This window comes from Notothenia coriiceps, unplaced genomic scaffold, assembly GCF_000735185.1.
Source record: "Notothenia coriiceps isolate Sejong01 unplaced genomic scaffold, NC01 NC01_scaffold00011594, whole genome shotgun sequence".
Taxonomy (NCBI): domain Eukaryota; kingdom Metazoa; phylum Chordata; class Actinopteri; order Perciformes; family Nototheniidae; genus Notothenia; species Notothenia coriiceps.
Window position 1 is genome coordinate 120,166 of NW_011344295.1, and position 19,783 is coordinate 139,948.

A 19,783-nucleotide genomic window follows, 5' to 3' on the forward strand; every position below is an offset into this window, starting at 1 on the left:
AGAGAGAGAAAGGATAGAAAACACTGCGACATACGAGAGAGAGTGATAGTTACGTGAGAGAGAGAGACGTGCTGTCGAGAGAGAGAGAGAGAGAGAGCAGAACGAGAGAGAGAGACGGAGACATCAGCAGGAGAGGAGCTCTGAAGTAGAGAAGCAGAGACGACAATAAAGGCTGGGTAATACACGCGAGAGGGGAGAGTGTGTGTGTGTGTGTGTGTGTGTGTGTGTGTGTGTGTGTGTGTGTGGTGTGTGTGTGTGTGTGTGATAGTTTGTGTGTGTGGTGTAAAAGAGAAATGAAGGATGTGTGTGTGGCTGTGTGGTTGTAAATAGAGTGTGTGTGTGTAATATGAAGATAAAAGATTAGTGTTCCTCCCTCCTCTCAAAAAGTACATTATACACAGACATCTTGGCAACAATAAAATTACGAATGTGATTCTTCCTCCACCAGAATAGTGCTCCCCTTTAATACTCGAATGACTCTAACCAGATTTTGTAGATAATTTCATTGTAATAGGATTTTATAAATAGCAAGATTGTGGCTTGTGAAGATGGAGGTCGCAACGCCCTCCTGTCCTTCCTTTTGGCCTCTTAACCTCCTCTTTCCTCCTCTGGCTTTAAATCATCTCCTCCCTCCGCTCCCTCCTCTCCCGTCCCCCCTCCTCCTTCCTCCTCTCGTTCCCTCCTCCAGCTCCTCTGCCTCCCCATCCCTGCAGAGAGCTGAAGGCCCCGAAGTCGAGGCATCACGAGCACCACGCTCTCCTCCCTCCTCCCTTTTTTTCTTCCATCCGTCTGTCACGGACTCCTTGGTGTTTTGGGCAAGGAGCAGAGAGGAGATGAAGGAGAGCGAGCTGCAAGGAAAGGAAGCAGAGGAAGTGACTTTATAAGATAGGAGTCAAGACTTGCAAATGGATTATCGAGCGACAATAGGATGATAGGAGCAATAGGATTATGAGAAGTGATGTAGCTGGGAAGAGATGAACTGCTAGGAAGATAAGATGTAGGAGAAAAGGCATGTAAGGAGACAATGGTGTATGAGAGACAAAGGATGTATGTGAGAATCATGCACACGAAAGATGTAGTGTAGGATGCGAGAAAGGATGTCAGGAGAAAGCAGAGGAAAGGAGGTGGAGATATGATTGGTCACGCAATAAGTGATGCAGAGGAAAGGACTTCTTATGACAAGGCATGCAGGATGTGAGGATGTATTGAGAAGGATGTTAAGTCATGAGAAATACGATGATGAGAAAGGATGTAGGACAAAGGAAGTTAAGGAGAGTATAGGATGAGAGGAAAGATAGTAGGAGAAAGGATGCAGAGGAAGGATTTATGAGCAAAGGATGTATAGAAGGGTGTTTATGAGAAAGGATGTAAGGAGAAATGGATCAGAGGTAAGGATGTAGAGAAATGGATAGCGCAGAGGAAAAGGATGACCGAAGACAATCAGCATTACGTCAGAAGGAAACGGAATGTAGCGAGGAATAGGAAGCAGAGGAAACGTGTGTAGGAGAAGGATGCAGGGAAAGGATGTAGGAAGAAAAGGATGCAGAGGAAAGGACGCAGAGGAAAGGGAAGGATGAGGGGAAGACGTTGATGTCTTGAGTTTGATGAACTTTTGGAAGCCGGAGTTTCCCAACTCAATAGGTCCCTGATATATTACAAATGGGACGGAGCCCTGAAACAGCATATCTGACTATTAATCCACGCCCACGCAGCACAGGATGTTAGATACTCAGCTTTGTGCTCGACTGGGGATCACCAATTTTAAACACTACATGACTATTTACACACCTGGTTTAACCTGCAAGAGTGGAACCTGTGTGCCGTTCAGGCCTCGACAGCTCGCAAACATCGCCGTATGATCCTAAAATATTCATTATTTTAGATAAACAAATCAATATATTGGTAATGTTAAGCGGTTAGTGTCTTTCTTTTAAAACGCGTTAGAATGAACAGAAAGTTGTTCTTTGCAGTACAAGGGAGATAAAGACTTCGGCTCTAACTGGAAGTACCGACAACTCAAGACAAGGAGTTCCTCTCATTCGCAGCAAGTCACATAAACGCACCAGACAGCTGGAGGGTGTTCAATTGGGCAACACCCATCCTCTACAGCAGGGGTTCCCGAGTGGGGGTCGCGAGATGATTACTAAATAAAAATGGAAAATTAAAAAATTAAAAAAAATTAAAAAATGGATTAATTTTTTTTATAATTTTTTTTTTTTTAAATATTATTAATAATAACGTCTGCATAGACATTTTCAGGGGCGGACTAGCCATCTGTATAATTTCCCCGCAACGAGGCTCCCCCTTTGACAATCCACTAGCGCAGTGTTTCTCCAACTTTTTCATACCAAGGCCCCCCTCCCCCCCCAAATTACAAATCGCCTGAAGATGGTACAAACAGGTGGCGACATGTGATGAGGGTGTTGGGCTGGGCTGTATCATGACATCATGAAACTTAAGCTCGCTCCATTGTGGAGATATTCCCGCGAGAGTGCGGAAAACTTAAATACATTTATTCATTTCAAATGTGAAATTTTACCGATACACACTTTGAGAAGCACTGCTCTACAGGACTCAGCAAGAGGACCACCAGGATCAAAGATGGGTCTGATTGGCTTGTTAACCACCAACGTAACCAATCAGAGTACAGCTTTCAAACTAGAAAGGAGGCTTCTTTTACCCATGTCACAATGCCAACCACACGTGTTGTAATCTGCATCGTTCCCAAAGAGCTGGCCGAGCTTTGCTGTAAAGACGAAGTATGCTGATGTGAAAGGTGAGAGCGGTTTCAGGAGCTATAAGGTCCTTAAGAGCTCATTATTGTTCATTCAAATCATGTCAGTCCTGCAGAAACAGGTTGTTTGAAGAGTGAGGGATCAATGTGAAGTGGACCCTTTAATGGGCTTTGAGGGCAAGAGGAGGAAAGGTTATTTTGCTAATCTGGCAAAGAGACGGTGGAGGTTAAACATGTCCAATGTGCTGGAGCACGGGTGTATCGTAGTGATGTCACTATGTTCCTGATATTCGGGATTTTAGCCTTTGCAGACCATTTACATCAGGGGTGCCCACACTTTTTCAGCTTTTAAAATGACCAAGCCCAAATGATCTACCTACAGGGCCGCGGGGGGGCAATCTACGTATTGGGCACCCCTGTTGTAGAACAATGTTAATATCTCTAAAGCTTGAGCAATCTAACCAAAAACCCATACAAACAAACGTATGGACAAGGGAACAGGAATTGAAATAAAATACAAACTCAAGCTTTTAGGACTCTTTCAGAACTCTATTGATTATAAAATGAAGTTATACTCAGATATAATTGTTCTTTCCTCAAAAGTGTTAACTTCTTCCTCAATTAGTTATCTAAAGTAACTGTAATTTGAATGGCCATTTTCCTGCCTAACACCCTCTTCCCTGTCGTTAATGGACACCAAAGATGGCAACCCTAACAAGCCTGCTGAAAACAGCTCGACTGCTGCGATTGGTCCGCGTGGCAAGAAAGCTGGACAGATATTCTGAATACGGGGCTGCTGTCCTGTTCCTGCTCATGTGCACCTTTGTGCTTATTGCCCATTGGCTCGCCTGTATTTGGTACGCTATTGGCTTTGTGGAGAGGCCGTACACTGAGACCGGATGGCTGGACAACCTGGCTGAACAACTGGGCAAGTCATACAACGATACTGACACCGGCTCGGGTCCTTCCGTCAAAGACAAGTACGTCACGGCTCTTTACTTCACGTTGAGCAGTTTGACCAGCGTGGGGTTTGGTAACGTCTCTCCAAACACCAACTCAGAGAAGATCTTCTCCATATGCGTCATGGTTATTGGCTGTAAGTTGAAATCACTGTGCGGGACTGTACAGAAATGATAAGGGTAACAATGGAGTCTGAACTCTCCCATCATTAATTAGGATTTATTTGGGTTTTACCCTACAACTACAATTACCTTTTGTAAATGTCTCAAAAAATGATGAATTTATATAAGCCCATCCACCTTTGCACTTTTTGTACAGTCCCAACATCTTCATTGAATTTTTAACAGATATTCGTACTAAAGTCCCACAATCACTGAATCCTTATGATCTGTTTCCCAATTTATTTTTCGCTCTCAGCTCTTATGTATGCCAGCATATTTGGGAATGTGTCAGCCATCATCCAGCGTCTGTACTCTGGTACAACCCGCTACCACACCCAGATGCTGCGAGTCAAAGAGTTCATCCGATTCCACCAAATCCCAGGATGCCTTCGCCAAAGGCTGGAGGAGCACTTCCAACACGCCTGGTCCTACACAAATGGCATTGACATGAATGGTGTAAGTAAAAAGTTACAAGACTGAATGTTCTGGTCTTCTTAAAAGTCCAACTTGGTTGAGGTTGTTTAATATCCCTCTTTTGCATCTCACTATACTGTTGGTCTTGTCTTTCTGTGTTCAGGTGATGAAGGGATTACCAGGCTCGCTGCAGGCAGACATCTGTTTGCACTTGAACAGATCTCTGCTAGAGAACTGTAAGGCTTTCCATGGAGGCAGTCAGGCCTGTCTGCGCACCTTGAGTATGAGGTTCAAGACAGTCCACGCTCCTCCAGGAGATATTCTGATCCACTATGGAGACATGCTGGACTCTCTCTTCTTCATCGCACGCGGTTCAATCCAAGTCATGAGGGATGATGTGGTGGTCGGAATATTAGGTAACAAGCCTTAGGCGTTTTGCCTGCAGTCTCTCAAAAATGCTTGAAAAACATCATGACTATCTCATACAAATATTCATGCTCTTGCAGAAAAGAATGACGTGTTTGGAGAGCCTATCAACCTGTACGATGAGCCAGGGAAGTCCAAAGCAGACGTACACACCATCACATACTGTGACCTGCACCGTGTCCGGAGGGAAGACCTGCTGGAGGTCCTCGATATCTACCCCAGCTTCGCAGACAACTTCTGGAAGAACCTGGAGATAACCTTTGACCTGAGAGATGTATGTTGTTGTTGGTTTCCTAATTCGGATTGCTGTTTAAGGCCTGTAAAGCCAAATAAACAGTTTAACTGTTGTTCTTTCTATGTTCATCAGGCCGATCAAGTTCCACTAATAATAACAACTGATGATTCTGGTGACGATTACGGGTGTCGACACAAGCTAAGACACAGAAACCACTCCCTGGACTGCAGAATAAGGCCAGGTGAGACGCGTAAAGGAGAACACAATTATCTCACAAAGCAACTGCCAATTCTTTGGATACAAGGCTCTTCTTGGTAATCAGTGTTGTGAGCCTTTCAAACGTCCTCTCTACCCTGGTACATAACTGCCTTCTACCGATAACTTGGACTTATGTGATAATATTACGTTACGTTTAAAAGTGTTAAATGTTGATGTCTTCCTGTGAACAGATGGAATCGATCATGAGGACTCATACCCCCATCAGTCCTTGCACAATCGCCACTCCCCTCCTCGGGCCCACTGGGATGACAACTGTAGCTGCGATTCCCCGTGTTCCCAGTCTAGTGAAGACTTGGCTATGCCGCTCGCCCACAGTGCCAAAGTTGAGCTATACCCTCCGCAAGATGCCAGAGTGGACTCCCCCCCCTCTGCAGTGCAGCTGATCCCCCCAAGTAGCACCTCACTGGAGAGGGAGCCAGTGTTGGACCAAGGTAGATATGTGTCTTAATTGAAACACCCAAGCTATAATTAACAACATGCGCTGATGTTGCATAGTGAATATTTTGGACTATCATTACTGTAATACAACCTAAATGGGTAAACCTGTCTTTATATTTGCCTTAGCTACATCTTTGAATGTGCCAGGAATGTATCAGGCCTGGCCAGAACGACCGCCACAACAGTTTTCCAGTCGCACTTGGCGATCTTCATCTGTCCGAAACTCATACCACCCACCATCGCTCACAGAAGATCAGCCCATTGAGCTGGAGTCTCGACTTGAAGTTTTCCATTCACAGCTCAACAGGTGAATTCAAGGGAGGCCTTTGGCTGGTTTTCAAGGAAATAATAGAGGAGGCAATCTACAGTTAGATATACAAATAAAGAAATGATCTGAAAATGTGTTCAAATTCCAACGCTCAAAAATCTAATGTTTCTCATTTCATTTCCCCATTCCAGTTGAAGCAAATAAGATGATTGGATAGTTCCTTCACTTATTGACCTCTGCCATTCTGATTGTCTCTCAATTCCCCAGACTGGAGACTCGCATGACAGCCGACATCAATGTTATTCTCCAGCTGCTCCAGAGGCAGATGGCTCCTGTTCCTCCCGCCTACAGCAGCGTATTGTCTGGTGCACTCCCCACTGATGAACCTGGCCTGTATGGGGCTGGGACCCCAGTGCTGCACAGCATGTACCCCTCCCCCGCCCTACAGATCGACAGCCGGGCACCCGCACAGGTAAGGAATTATGCTTTACTTCTAATACTACTAATAACAATGGAGATTTGTTCCTCGTATTTTATTAAACTCTTGTTCTTTACTTTAAATGAGATATCCCTACAGGACAAACCATTTTGTTTAACCAGATTTAGTCTTCATTAAAAACTAATAAATATTCATTAGACCTTTAGCTCACATCCGAGTCCATTCTCTTAACCACAGGGGTTCACTTAGGGACCATCAATAAACCTGACTTGCCCAAGTAAGTGAAAACTACGCTAAGAATAATTATAATAGACGTTTCTTTAGTGTCACACCTTTTTTCATTGATTTTGACCAAAATTAAATGATTTTATGAAAATATTCTCATAAAAGATACTTTTATTTTTTCTAAGAGCTAACCGTCCTCCGTCTGCCGGTCCTTAAAACGTGCTTTTTCCAAAGCAATTGAAAAATATTAAGGCAAACATCTCCCTGGTGAGGTGCAAGGGCTAAGACACTCAATTAAAAAAGGTGATTTCTTTACTCCAGAGCATTACCCAGACTGACCTTCAATTCACCAAGAGGTCCCAGGAGTCCCTGTCCAGCGGCATCCATGTGACTGTGGCTTCAGACGACACCATGTTCATGACCGTCACCCCTGAAAGTGAGACCAACGCAGGGTTGTCTCCGCAGCAGCCGTCAGTCAAATCCTCCCTGCTGGAGAGCCCCGGGTTGTGCGGCAGCCTCCGCTACCCCTCGCTGCCGGGGAACCTGGACATGACCTCGGGACTGACTGGCCTCCAGAAACACCTCTCAGACCCTGTGCTGCCCGCCACCTGAGGAGCTCCAGAAATGAGATTTTGAGGCAACCGGTGTGACTTAAGTAAAGACACTGCTTCTTAAAGCTATTTAAGAAAACAAGATTGTGCATTTGTTAAAGGTCCCCTATTATGCAAAATCCACTTTTTCATGCCTTTTATACATAAACATGCGTAAAGAGATTCTGAAAGTTTCAGGAAAAAAGATTCGCTCTCTTTTCGTCCTGATCCATTTATATAAAAACCTGTCTGAAAATGAGCTGATCAGATTTTGTCCACTTTATGATGTCACAATGATTTTTTGGCTTGTGTAGCCGTTAGCCAATCACCAACCAAGGTAACACCCCCCCACCTTATCACCTGAATCTCCTCCTAGAGCACCATTGCGTTCTTTTTAACCAAATCTCTCTCAGAGGGCCGTGGGGAGGGGCTCCCTATTTTCATCTAAAGTAACAGACAGAGAATCAGCACTTTGGAAACAGGGCTGAAACAGAGGGGATTATGGGATGCTGCAATGATCTGTTTGGTGTTTGGAGCCAAACACTTCAGAGTATGTTTGAGACCTATAATATATTGATGAAAAACAGTATGATAGGGGACCTTTAAAGTACTCTTTACACTCTGACAGCAGTTCATATATAAGATATAAAAAGTATACAAATCTCATATCTGTGGTTGTGCAGGCCTTTGATTAGTTGACCTACTACCTACCTGCATGCCCGTGTGCTCATTGCATGTTACTGGAGACTTCCACAAACTTCTAGCTCAATGTCTGTGAGTACTAACATAAGCCATGTTTCATTTTTACGCTCATGATGATCATTTTGGGTCAGTGGCTTTTGAGGGAGGCTTAACATGAACAACCTTTTTTTCTCAAGATTTTGAGTGTTTGGAGCTATTGCTACGAACCGCTTTCATTTAAAGACATTGTGCTCCAGAAATAGAACAGCACATAACACCCTGCAGGCAAGCTGTTTCCCTGTTTTCAGATTTTGAGATAAGCTGAACTCGGACGTGGTATTAATCCTCCCATCTAGGTCTCCTTGAAAAATGTATAAAAGCTTGTCCAGAAATGTCAAACTGTTGCTTAAAATAAATCTGATCATTTCTGTGGTGATAATACATTTTCAATAATATCTCATCAACATATTTGCTAAGTATCCATTCGTTTTGAATATTACATTGCAGAACAATTTCAATATGCGATCTGATCAGTGAAAATGAATCGTGAAAAATGTGTTTTCTGACTTTATGTTGAGCAAATAATCACACATCATGACCCCGTACTGAAATACCTACAACAAGTAAGAAATAACTCCTGTTCACTCCCACGTCTTCACATCCCCTCCCAACCCCAAATATCACAACAGAACTTAATATCACAACAGGACTCACAGTATTTGTTATACAATGTCAGTTTTCTAGGCTGTTGGACAAAAATGTAGGATTCTCTAGTGTAAAGATGTTGGTTGATGTATTTCAGGCAGTGTTTCTCTCAGTTATGTACAGTGAAACCTTTTCTAACTGTAAATCTGTACTATAGATTCTCACCATTATGTTGATGATTGACAGCTCACTGTGAAAAGGTTTTTGTCTAAAAACACATCTGTATAATGGTTTGAACTGTGAGGGACGGTTTATTCATGTATAAAATAAAATTGTGATATGAATAAAATAAGTGAAAACAAACATGTGTTATTATGGTCAATACTAGTAAATTGTTGCACATATAATGTATGTATAACAGAGATGTTCTTCATATCACAAATGATATTCAGTTGAATAAAATAAGTATTTATAGGTTTAAAAAAAACTACTGAATATATGAACACTTAAAAACACATTAACCACATTCAATCCACTTTTAAATGTGGCTAAACTACATTTTGCTGCATAATGAAAATGAATGGTTGAGGGCGTTGTAATGGGTAGTAAGAGTACTCAAACAATGCCCCGTGTAACATATTAAAACATGAAACTGACTAGCCTTTTTGTCTGTGAGAAAACATGCTGACGCTAGAAGGTTTTGGACCTTTGTTCATGTCTGCACATGACAACAGTTTCTTGAGACTTTGTTACCATTTCTGTTTTGGTGCTCCTGAGTTTTCTGATACAGGACATCTTGATATTGTATCAAAAAGACAAGCGCAGAGAGACTCTAGTTCTCACTCAGTTGAAAAAGCTTTACACACATAATCTGTATCGACAGTAATCCAATGCGAGCACAAACTCAATATTGCTCTGTCCTTCTTTAACAGCGTGTTAATCCAACTGAGAGTGTTTTTGATTTGCCTCATTTCTTGGAGCTCAGACTCGGAGGATTTCCAGGCAGTTGTTGTAGCAGATAGCAATCCAGTCGGGCTGGGTGGTGGCCCACTGGACGTTATTGATCTCCCCCTCGGCTGTGTAGGCCAGTATAGGGTCCTCGATGGCCCGCGGCATCTGCTGGATGTCCCAGATTAGAGCCTGGTGGTCCTCCGCTAGACAGAGAGCAGGGGAGGAAGTTTGATTTGTAATTGATTTGTCTTATTTAAACAGGAAGAACTAACAATACACGTTACTGTTAGTGTTAAATCGCACTTTCTTTCTCAGCAGGACACATCACAAGAAGGTCAGTAGTACGAAACAGCACAGCAGTGTTTTGTAATACAGGCCCAGTCTGATTTGGCTTCACTGTAGGCTTGTTTTGGACAAGGTGGTATATGGCACCATTTTAAGGAATTCTCTGTCAGTATGAGTTCAGGGATGTCCCGATCACCTTTTTTTGCTCCCGATCCGATTCCGATCATTTGATTTTGACAATTTGCCGATACCGATTTTTCCCGATCCGATCTTTATGCAATGCATTAAGAGAAAAAAAAGCATTCAAGTTGTCCCTTAAGGTTATTTTTTCTTATTTAAATTGGATATTCTATCCAACATGGATATAGCTTCTTTCTTTCACAGCAGCATTGGATCAGTTCAGTTGTGCAGCATTGGATCAAAACAAAATAAAGCTTTCAGTACTCGTTAGCTTACTGCTACAATTAGACACTGCGCCCTGCCCACTCTGTTGCCAGATTTGAGAGAAATAAGCAACCAGGTCTATGAAAACAAGCCCAAAGAAGCAACACATACATGATGTTCTGTAATTTTAAACCAAAACTAAGGCCTCAGGATGACTTTACGACTTGAGCATGGTCATTTTTGTTTTGTAACATTGAATACAAATTTTAAAAAAAAGTATTTAAAAAAAAAAAAAAATCCCGATCCCCGATTTTTTTTCTCCCGATTCCGATCTTTTGAAAATCACGTGATCGGCTCCGATCCCCGATCACGTGATCGGATCGGGACATCTCTAGTTCAATCAGATCCTGTCGATCCATCCTGCTACTAGAAGAATGTCTGAACAGCTGCCTCAATGCAGAGGTTTGTTCAGTGATTCCTAACCCTGAACAAACTCAAAGTAGATTTTGTTGAGCTATTAGTGGGGATGGACTTTGAATACAAGGTGGTGGACATTACACTAAATTGCAAGGACACCTATCTCCCACAAATTCCTTTATCCAACGTGTATATTTACTCACTCAAAGCGTTGTTGCGTAAACATAAATAGCGTAAGGGCGGCCTATCGTGCATATTGACAGTAATTGCAATAATTCATTGGCAAAGCCCTCAAACTGCAAATAAACGTGTGGGTGAATATTGCAAACTATGTGTTAAATCTGCATACCTGCTGTGCAGATGTGACAGGAGGAGTGCGGCGCCCAGGCGATGCCATTGACGCAGGCCCTGTGGTTGTTGAGTCTGGCCACAGGAGTACAGGGCACACGCACATCTAAGATCACCACCTAAAGAGAGAAGAAACAAGAAATGTACGATCGTTAAACAGAGAGCCTCAGTATGAAGACAAAGTAGTGAAAAAGTAGCTTTATTTAAGTAGAGTTATTAGTTAAACATTTAAAAACTACCCAAAGAAATTGAGATTCTCAACTATTAAATGAATTTGGCTTTTTAATGCAGTACGTGCTTACAAGCAAACTAATAACAAATGAGGAAAATACTATTATATCATCTTAAATTCTTGCTTTTATACAGATGTACAAAACAGAGTCAAAGAGAAGTTTCTAGGCTTCAGTTTTGTAGCACTTAACCTGTTAAGCCCTGACCCTATCGTTCAGGCCTCAGGCTCGAAAATGACCTGCCCAGAATGAATGACTATGTCTTCACTTCGAAAAGGGGTATATGAATAATTGTTTTTATCAAAGCAAGAATACATCTGTGAGTTGGCTGTAGAAGTGTCAGAATACAATATAGATGTTGCTGTGTCAGAGTAAATTCAGATGGAACATAGTAAACAAATTTAAATTCGAATCTCCGCCTAAAAAAAAACATTACTTATAGTGAAAACCACCCTTGAATGCATAGTAGCCAAAAACCTTTAGGGATCCAAACCACAATATATCATAAGTACCCTGTGTCAAGATTGATGCTAACTTAGTGAAACTTTGTAAATATGAACTGGTTCTACATTTACTTATCTGGTTAAGTAGAATAAAATAAAAAGACTAACCTCCATGCTGTCCATTGCCATGGTGACCAGGTAGTTGGGGTCCTGCTTGTTCCAGCAGAGCCGGAGCAGCGGGTGGTGCTGCGGGTCTTCATAGATGATAGTGCTGTGCTCGAGGTGACGGAGGTCAAACATGCGGACCGAGCCGTCCGCTCCCACTGAGGCAAACATGTCCCTGCCCCCCCCTGCTCTGCTGAAAGAGATGTCATACACCTGCAGAGCAACCACACAGTGATCGGTGAGTGAAAAGATTTTGACATAGAAGATAGAAAACTTTAAGATTATCTTTAAGCACCATTTTAATGAACAAAACATTCTTGAAGGTTTGATCTATCATTTCATAACATTTACCTCTTTGTCATGGGCAATAAGCTGCGTCTTCACATGACCCGACACTAAGTTGACCCGGCCCAGCACCTGCCCAGTCTCCAGCCCCCAGATTGTACAAGTAGTGTCGATACTAGAAGTACCTGCACAGAAAACAATGTCATTTTCAAATAATGACTACTGTCAGTTTGTCTTTTTCATCAAATCTACATTGAGTTTTTACCTAACAGATTTGGGTCCACCTCGTTCCAGTCAAAGGATGTGAGTGGTGCACAGAAGTCAGAGTTCTTGTTATTGTTGAGCAGGCACTCCAGTCGGGTCTCTGTATCGCCCACCTGTCAGCAGAAACACATTGTTTTTTTTAGTTCATACAGACCACAAGCAATACATCGTTGAAGTTTCCTGCTCTGGCATATAGAGCAGAAGTAATGAGCTGGACACTGGCCATGCATGATTCACTCTGAACCTTTACTGTGGATATATCCGTAGCATACTGTGTAAAATAGACTATACACTTGGTTGTTCTCTGAAATGTCTTTCTATGACAAAACGAGTCCATGGGCTCAGGTGAGACTGGTCCTCTTACCCTCCAGATCCTCAGGTAGTCTCCGCTGGTGGCCAGCAGATCAGGGTACGCTCCTTTGCTGTCGGGAATCCACATGACCTTGGTGGTGGGGTATGGATGGTCGAAAGTGTTTCGACATACGAACTCTGAGTTCTCCTCCTCCAGACCAACTATCTGAACCTGTGGAAACAAAACAATAACTCAGCTCGAGTGGGTCCACGCAGCATTACTGAGGAAGAGGAGCAATACAGTCAGTGTGGGTCAAATAACTTGATTTCCATAATAAAACTGATCTGACTTATTCCAGTAATGCAAGATCTAAGAAAGCTAAAGGACAAATCTAGTCGACTAATGATTTATGAAACTAACTTTTTCAAATGTATGCAACTCACTAATCGCATTAAAACAATGTTGTATCCGGCATCTTTTTAATATCAATATAATATATATTTAGGTATTCCTCAATGGGATGTAAGGAATTGGAATATGATTACAGCTGAGATTAAAACCGGCTCAGATGTTTACACTTTTTCCCACATGGCAAACTAGTCTAGCCAACTTGAGAAGTTAGTTTAAAGGAATAGTACTAGTATTTATATTTTATACATATGTATTATGCTTTAATTGTGTGTGTCATCGGCACTAGGAAATTGTTTAATGTGTGTTGATTGTAATGTGTGTGTACAGGGACTGCAGATGGATATGAACGTTTAGCTATAATCTGCCATCTTCTCCTTTTGAGATCAATGTATTTGTATGCATGGTCCTTGTTCAATAAACACATATAACATTATTATATATAATATCTATATACTATCCTTTGTATATGTTTCTGCTCCTGTAGTTTAAGTCTAGGTTTCTATTGCTGCAATATTTTGATTTCTATATTATTTGTGATATATGTCTTTTTAACTGTAGATATTTTTGTATTTGTTGTTCTCTATTTGTCCACCTTTCGAGTAATGTTATGACTGAACACAGTGCTGCTCAAACTAAATCATTTCCCAATTTTAGATCAATACAAATATCTACCTATCTATCTAATAATAATAATAATAATATAATAATGCTTATCCACTGGAACCGTTACTATAAGCTGGGCGCATGGTGGTAAACAATTATAATGCAAATTAATATTATGAGAGGAAATCTCATCCAGTTTGTTATTATGTTTAAATCCCTGGTTCTGTCTGCCTTTAGAAAGCCCCATGGGACAATATGAAGTTACCTTGTTATTGTACCAGGTGAAGTTACCTTGTTATTTAAAAGTGCTATATAAATAAAGTGTATTATTATTACCTTGTTATTGTACTCCTCCACGAAGCTACCGAGCGCCAGGCGGAACCGTTTGTCCGGTCGGACGCTCCAGTTCATGGCGTACACCGTCCATGGCGCCTCGTACTTGTAGATTTCTTTACGTTTACCGTGTAGTGACATCTTCAAAGCGTACACAAATAAACCTCTACTGGGGAACTAATTACCTGCAGGAAAACAAGAGCATGAAGCACATATGCTAGCTTGTTTGAGCTAGCGTAGTGAGCTAACGTATTGTCTCTGCTAAGGTTGTGTAATTTGTATTACGTTGTAGTAGGCTCGCCAACGGTTGACTCCATGTAGTCAAGACGGTTTCCCGGTGGTGAAAGGCTTCACGTTATAAACAAAAATGAACTTTAATGTATCAAATTATCTGCACACAGCTGCTAAAAGATGTTCGTGATATGGCAGCAATGGCGGCGACAGGAGGACAAAAATAATGCGACGATGAGCGTCACAGAGGCGGCTGGTGCTGCCTTCACGAGATGGCCCGAAAATCCTATATATCACGATAAAGCACACCAAAATGCACAACATGTATTTTTTGTAAAACAGTATATTTTTGTATTCATTTTACTGAGGGGTTTGTTTTATAGAGAGTCAATATATAACTAATATGATGCCTGATTTGCTCACAACTTGAATGTCAAAAAGATCTAGATGCCCTCACAAGTTCACATCGGGAACGTTTCCGAGATACCCTGAATGCACCACTACAGCAGTTTTGCTCCAAATTCTGGGAAAAAAAGGCTGCCTTTGTGCCAGAAATGCTGAGTTTCACGGGATTTTCCCCATTTGGGACATACATCTATTTTGAATCCAGAAAGAAACATCACAAGTGTTTATTATGTTCTCCCTTGGCCTGCACAGGCTTCTATTACATCCTGTTAATAGAAGTGTGTGAAATGCATTCTCCTAGTAGTTTGCCAATGCCTACAGATGCTCATTTTCATTTAACTCAGTGACCTCTTATTAACCAGCAATAGCAATACTTTCAGGATTCATTCATCAGCAATGACAGCACATATGTACTAACACAACCAAGATGTGACCAACTTTGCCTATAATATACAGTATGTTCAAGTTGCACCCTATTCCCCTCACCTGCTAGCAGCTAAAACAACATGAGTCTGTCAGGTCATCACTCAGGGTTTCATAAATGAGTTTCCATAACACATTATTTGCATCACTTTTGACGAACAGAGGTTAATGGATATTCTATGGCATCATTCATTCAATGTGTTCACTTAAACCTTACAATATTTCTCAAGCAATGGTATTGAGATGCAATTTAGAATTTGAATATCATGTTGGCTCTTTTTCATAAATATATGATTTGCAAAACTGCACCTGGCCATCAGCTCAATCATTTGTTAAAGTCTACAAACACATGCAGCAGCTCCCACAGATGTTCGATCAAGGCAAGAAGACACAATATCACGTTAGTACAAATTCCAGACTCTAAAGCCTCAATAGAAGCTACATTATGTTTACTATGGAAGCTTAGCTTGCAGTATTTTGTGAGTGTGTGTGGACTTCATATCAATGCTCAACAGAAGTATAATTTTCTTGCAGGTCTTTAATCTACAACTTTTCCCATGATGTTGTTTAAGATCGATCTTTCCTTCGAGCATCATTCCAACAACTCTGACACACATGGGTTGGCAGACTTATATTTTAAAGAGTGTAAAGAGCATGAAGAGGGCAAATATATTTGGTTATTTTTTACAATATTGTCCTTTGTTCTTGGTTTTCCTGCATCTATTTCCATTCTCTGGGAGATCTTCAAAACGTACAGGAGAGGGACCCCTTTCACACCAAATGATTTCTTCATACTGAACCTGTCCATCATGGATGTTATCTTCTTGGCCTTGATCCCTCCCGGAACTTTGAATCACTTCATCTGGATGAGTCAGCAGGCCGAATTGTTCTGGAACAGCACCTTTGCCTTGTCCAGCTGTGGGAGACCCCTGCTGATGGCTTGTATCTGTCTGGACTGTTACCTGGCCGTGGTTCATCCCATCAGCTACCACAAGAGGAAGGGTCTCACTCCCAGGGTTGTGATGGCTAGCATTGTTTGGATTTTTACGGTTGTTTATGCTGTTTTATACATTATATACGACAAGTTACATGTTAGCTTGATTTCTTGTGCTCCATCCATTATGGCTATGGTACTAATAATTATCTGTGATATTTTCATCTTCAATACATTAATTAAGTCAGACCCTGGCAGAAAAAACATCCACCCCCAGAAGCAAAGAGCCATCAGGACCCTCGTCAACAGCCTGGTGATGATGAGCCTGTCTTACCTTCCTCCAGTGCTTCTTTTAGGAATTGGGTTTAATCTGATGAGTTATACTAAATTTGTATGCATTATTGGTTATCTGATTTCTATTACTTCCAGTTTGGGATCCGCTGTCATGCCTATAATCCACCTAAAAAATTGTGGGAAATTGGATAGTGTGAGGCTTGGATGCTGCATGAAGTCTTAAATGATGCGTCCTTTGCTTTCTGCCTCTCTTTACAAAAGTAGTAGCTGTAGAAGCTTAAAAACATTTTACCTTCAGAAGTCATTTTTAGTTAGCTCGGTTATGATAGAAAGTTGAGATAAACCCAACTTAATTCTCAAATAAGCCATAGTCCTGACTCAATAATTATTTTATCATTTGCATATTTAGATAATAGAAAATGTCATGCTAGAATCTCATTACGACATGTTTTTAGTGGGATTTTTTCCTTGATTTTGCTTTGATGGACAAAGATTTCACCATATTGTTTGACATAAAATAATTACAGCATTTGATATTTATTCAGTTCAGGTGTCAAGATTAAGCAATGAGCAAGTGCTTTAAACTTGCATTTGTCCTAATAGCCAGCCAATGTTGACTTCTCTGGTTGCAAATAGACATAGTTCTATAGAAGTCTATGAGAAAAAACCCTACTTCTCAGTTTATTTATTACCTCAGTAAACATTTTCCACTGACTATAGTTCTAAGTCTATTTCAATATGTCATGATTTGGAAACTATGGTCTCATTTAGAGTGAAATAACGATAAAGCAGGGCATGCTTTAGGCTGTGTGATTGACATCGGTGTTGTCCATTCTGGGAGCTCACAATGTTTTCATCCCACAAATGTACCATCTTGTGTAACTGCTGTTTGAAAAGAAAAAACAATAGTAACTGCCTGAATGCCTGGATTGAGACTTTTAAAAAACATAGTCCCCATATCTATTTCTGTCATCACAGTTATTATGTCCACTTCTTCACAAGTCTTGTTCAAGATCAGATGTATTGTTAACTTGTAAAAAGTCTTTTTGAGTTATTATTAGTGGCACCTATAATAGATGTGATTATCATTTAAAGTTTTGTAGTGGTTATTTTTAGGCATGTTATTAGATGGGTCACTATGAAATTCCTATATCCCCAGAGGATATATGTTTCTGACTTTGATGATTCTCTGTCTCAAGAGCCACCAGAAAGTAGACAATTAAGTGAAACATTCTAACAACATCTGGAAGGATCACCAAGAACCAAATGTCCAGAGGAGGAATCCTACAGTACGGACTGCCACAAAATGAAGTACATATTAATGCTCTCACCAGCATGAATCATGTTCGCTTTGTCTTGCTGTCAGGTCAGAATACATCTACTGACAGTGCAGTGTAAACAAGCAAAAGGTCGTTTTGTATATTTCTCTCAACATGGTCCTCTGCGGTTCTGCTCTTTTCCATAATGCTCTTTTTCCATAGTGCCACTGACACCAGGTCATAAGTTTGACGGATGATACATTCACACTTGCAGTGTCTCTCACAGGTGTTTGATAATTCGTCCAGGCAACAAGACACAGCAGCACCTCAGTGAAAACATCCCTACACAAGCTCTGAAAAAGGTACAGTATGAGTCCTTTTCTTATGAACCATTGTGCAGTCAATCTTAAGCTGACAAACCAAACAAAGGCATGTTTTCTGTGTGTACGTTTCCAGCATTTGTGTCTCTTCTTTTACTATTTGTAATTTGTGTTGCTCACAGCATGTTGTTCATGTTTTTAAATTCATTTTTTCATTTCTTTCAGGTCTTCTATCCTCACAACAACTCGGCTCAATGATGTTGTATCAGATTGATCCTTTTTCCAAGCGTCTTTCCAACAACTCTGACACATCTGGATTTGTCTGGGAACAATTTGATTTTGAAGTTTGTGAAAGCCTTGCAGTGGGCAGACATGTTTGGGCTGTTTTTACATTATTGTCCTTTGTTTTTGGTTTTCCTGCATGTATTGCCATCCTCTGGGAGATCTTCAAGACTTACAAGAGAGGGACCCCTTTCACACCAAATGATTTCTTCATACTGAACCTGTGCATCATGGATATTGTCTTCTTGGCCTTCATCCCTCTGGGCTTTTTGAATCATTTCATCTGGAAAAATTGGCCGCTTGAAGCAACTTGGAACTCTACCTATGCGTTTTCCACTTGTGGGAGACCCCTGCTGATGGCTTGTGTCTGTCTGGACTGTTACCTGGCCGTGGTTCATCCCATCACCTACCACAAGAGGAAGGGTCTCACTCCCAGGGTTGTGATGGCTGGCATCGTTTGGATTTTTACGGTTGTTTATGGGATTGTATACTTTCTATTTTACAGGTCATACTTTAGCATTTTTTCCACCATTCCATTTGTAATATCTATGGCACTAATTGGTATCTGTGATACTTTCATCTTCCATACATTAATTAAGTTGGACCATGGAAGAAGAAGCATCCACCCGCAGAAGAAAAGAGCCATCAGGACCCTCGTCAACAGCCTGGTGATGATCGGCTTTTTTTTTATTCCTCCCATCCTTTTGTTTGCAATCGGGAGGCCACTGATGAGTCTTGGTACCTTCATATGCGCTATTGGCTTTCCGATTTCTATTACTTCCAGTTGTGGATCTGCTGTCATGCCTATATTACACATTAGCACATTTGGGAAATTCGATTATTTGAGGGTGGGGTGCTGCAAGAAGTCCTAACTCATGCGTCCTTTGCTTCCTGCCTCTCTGTCTGAGCTGAAGAGCATTTTAACTTTCAGATATTATAGAAAGTTCAAATTACCACAACTTGGGTACCCAGGTGGTGAAAGGAGTACTCACATATCTTACTGAAGTAAGGGTAGCAATGCTATAATCGTATATTAGATTACCTGATTATAATTATTGACACATTAATGTGTTCATCACAGGTAAAATTAAAGCTAAGTTTATTTACTTTACATGCTGCTGCTGGATATATTCTTAACCTATATTTTTGTCATAGTTTATTAATTTGATCATTAATATTTTTGTATTTCATAATCATTTTAATCAGTAACTAGTTGCTAAAGTTGTCAGATAAATGAAGTGGAGAAAGAAGTGCAATATCTGCATTCAAAATATAGTGTAATATATATAGCATGAAATGTAAATACCAAAGCAAAGTACAAATACATTTCTTACCCTCTATTTAATATTTTTAATTTAATGTTGTTGTTTTTCATTATGTCCTTTTGTGTGTGAGATGTGTGCTCTAATGATTTATTTTGCCTTACATACAAAAATAAGAGTGGAAACTATACTGTGTAAAACATAAATACATCTATGTTCATCAGATGCTGCTTTAATGCTTGGGTGTCTGTGTATTTAAATGAATGTTGATATTGTGATTATATATCAGTAGTTGAATGTACAATAAAGCCGCTGAAGGCCATTGTTTTTCTCCACTAATTCCTCCATAGTGGAGAACAGGCCACTTCTGTGTATAATTTTTCTATAATTTCAAAACCTTAGAAATGGACATCAATCCAAAATCAAAAAGGTAATGAAAAGTGACACGTTTTCTTCTTGGTTTAGGA

The 19,783-nt window shown here is 40.8% G+C and overlaps 2 protein-coding genes across 3 annotated transcripts in view; one reads left to right on the top strand and one right to left on the bottom strand.

Annotated features, from left to right (window-relative positions):
* Positions 1 to 7,191, top strand: part of kcnh6b (potassium voltage-gated channel, subfamily H (eag-related), member 6b) — a 9,503-nt gene extending 2,312 nt beyond the window's left edge. The window contains exons 3-11 of the mRNA XM_010772678.1: positions 3,437 to 3,830; positions 4,112 to 4,311; positions 4,433 to 4,685; positions 4,776 to 4,969; positions 5,063 to 5,171; positions 5,380 to 5,640; positions 5,774 to 5,954; positions 6,183 to 6,387; positions 6,901 to 7,191. Coding sequence (XP_010770980.1) covers positions 3,437 to 3,830; positions 4,112 to 4,311; positions 4,433 to 4,685; positions 4,776 to 4,969; positions 5,063 to 5,171; positions 5,380 to 5,640; positions 5,774 to 5,954; positions 6,183 to 6,387; positions 6,901 to 7,191 — 2,088 coding nt within the window. The remainder of the gene's footprint in view (positions 1 to 3,436; positions 3,831 to 4,111; positions 4,312 to 4,432; positions 4,686 to 4,775; positions 4,970 to 5,062; positions 5,172 to 5,379; positions 5,641 to 5,773; positions 5,955 to 6,182; positions 6,388 to 6,900) is intronic.
* A 1,213-nt stretch (positions 7,192 to 8,404) lies between these two features.
* Positions 8,405 to 14,367, bottom strand: LOC104946773 (DDB1- and CUL4-associated factor 7-like). 2 transcript variants are annotated; one of them, XM_010772656.1, is made up of 8 exons: positions 14,192 to 14,367; positions 13,910 to 14,091; positions 12,632 to 12,790; positions 12,269 to 12,380; positions 12,070 to 12,188; positions 11,722 to 11,931; positions 10,882 to 10,999; positions 8,405 to 9,649 (listed from the first exon to the last, which is right to left on the bottom strand). In XM_010772656.1, exons 2-8 carry the CDS (start codon positions 14,045 to 14,047, stop codon positions 9,477 to 9,479), a joined length of 1,029 nt encoding a protein of 342 aa, XP_010770958.1. In that variant the 5' UTR covers positions 14,048 to 14,091; positions 14,192 to 14,367; the 3' UTR covers positions 8,405 to 9,476. The 2 variants fall into 2 exon arrangements, with proteins under 2 accessions (XP_010770958.1, XP_010770957.1); XM_010772655.1 differs by having other exon boundaries at positions 13,910 to 14,367.
* Positions 14,368 to 19,783: the final 5,416 nt, after the last annotated feature.

Coding starts and splice junctions, on each gene's coding strand:
- LOC104946773 (XM_010772656.1), bottom strand. CDS start 14,047: ATGTCACTACACGGTAAACGTAAAGAAATCTACAAGTACGAGGCGCCA. Junction 12,791..13,909: donor TGGAGGAGTACAATAACAAG/GTAATAATAATA, acceptor TTGTTTCCACAG/GTTCAGATAGTTGGTCTGGA. Junction 12,381..12,631: donor ACTACCTGAGGATCTGGAGG/GTAAGAGGACCA, acceptor TTCTGCTGACAG/GTGGGCGATACAGAGACCCG.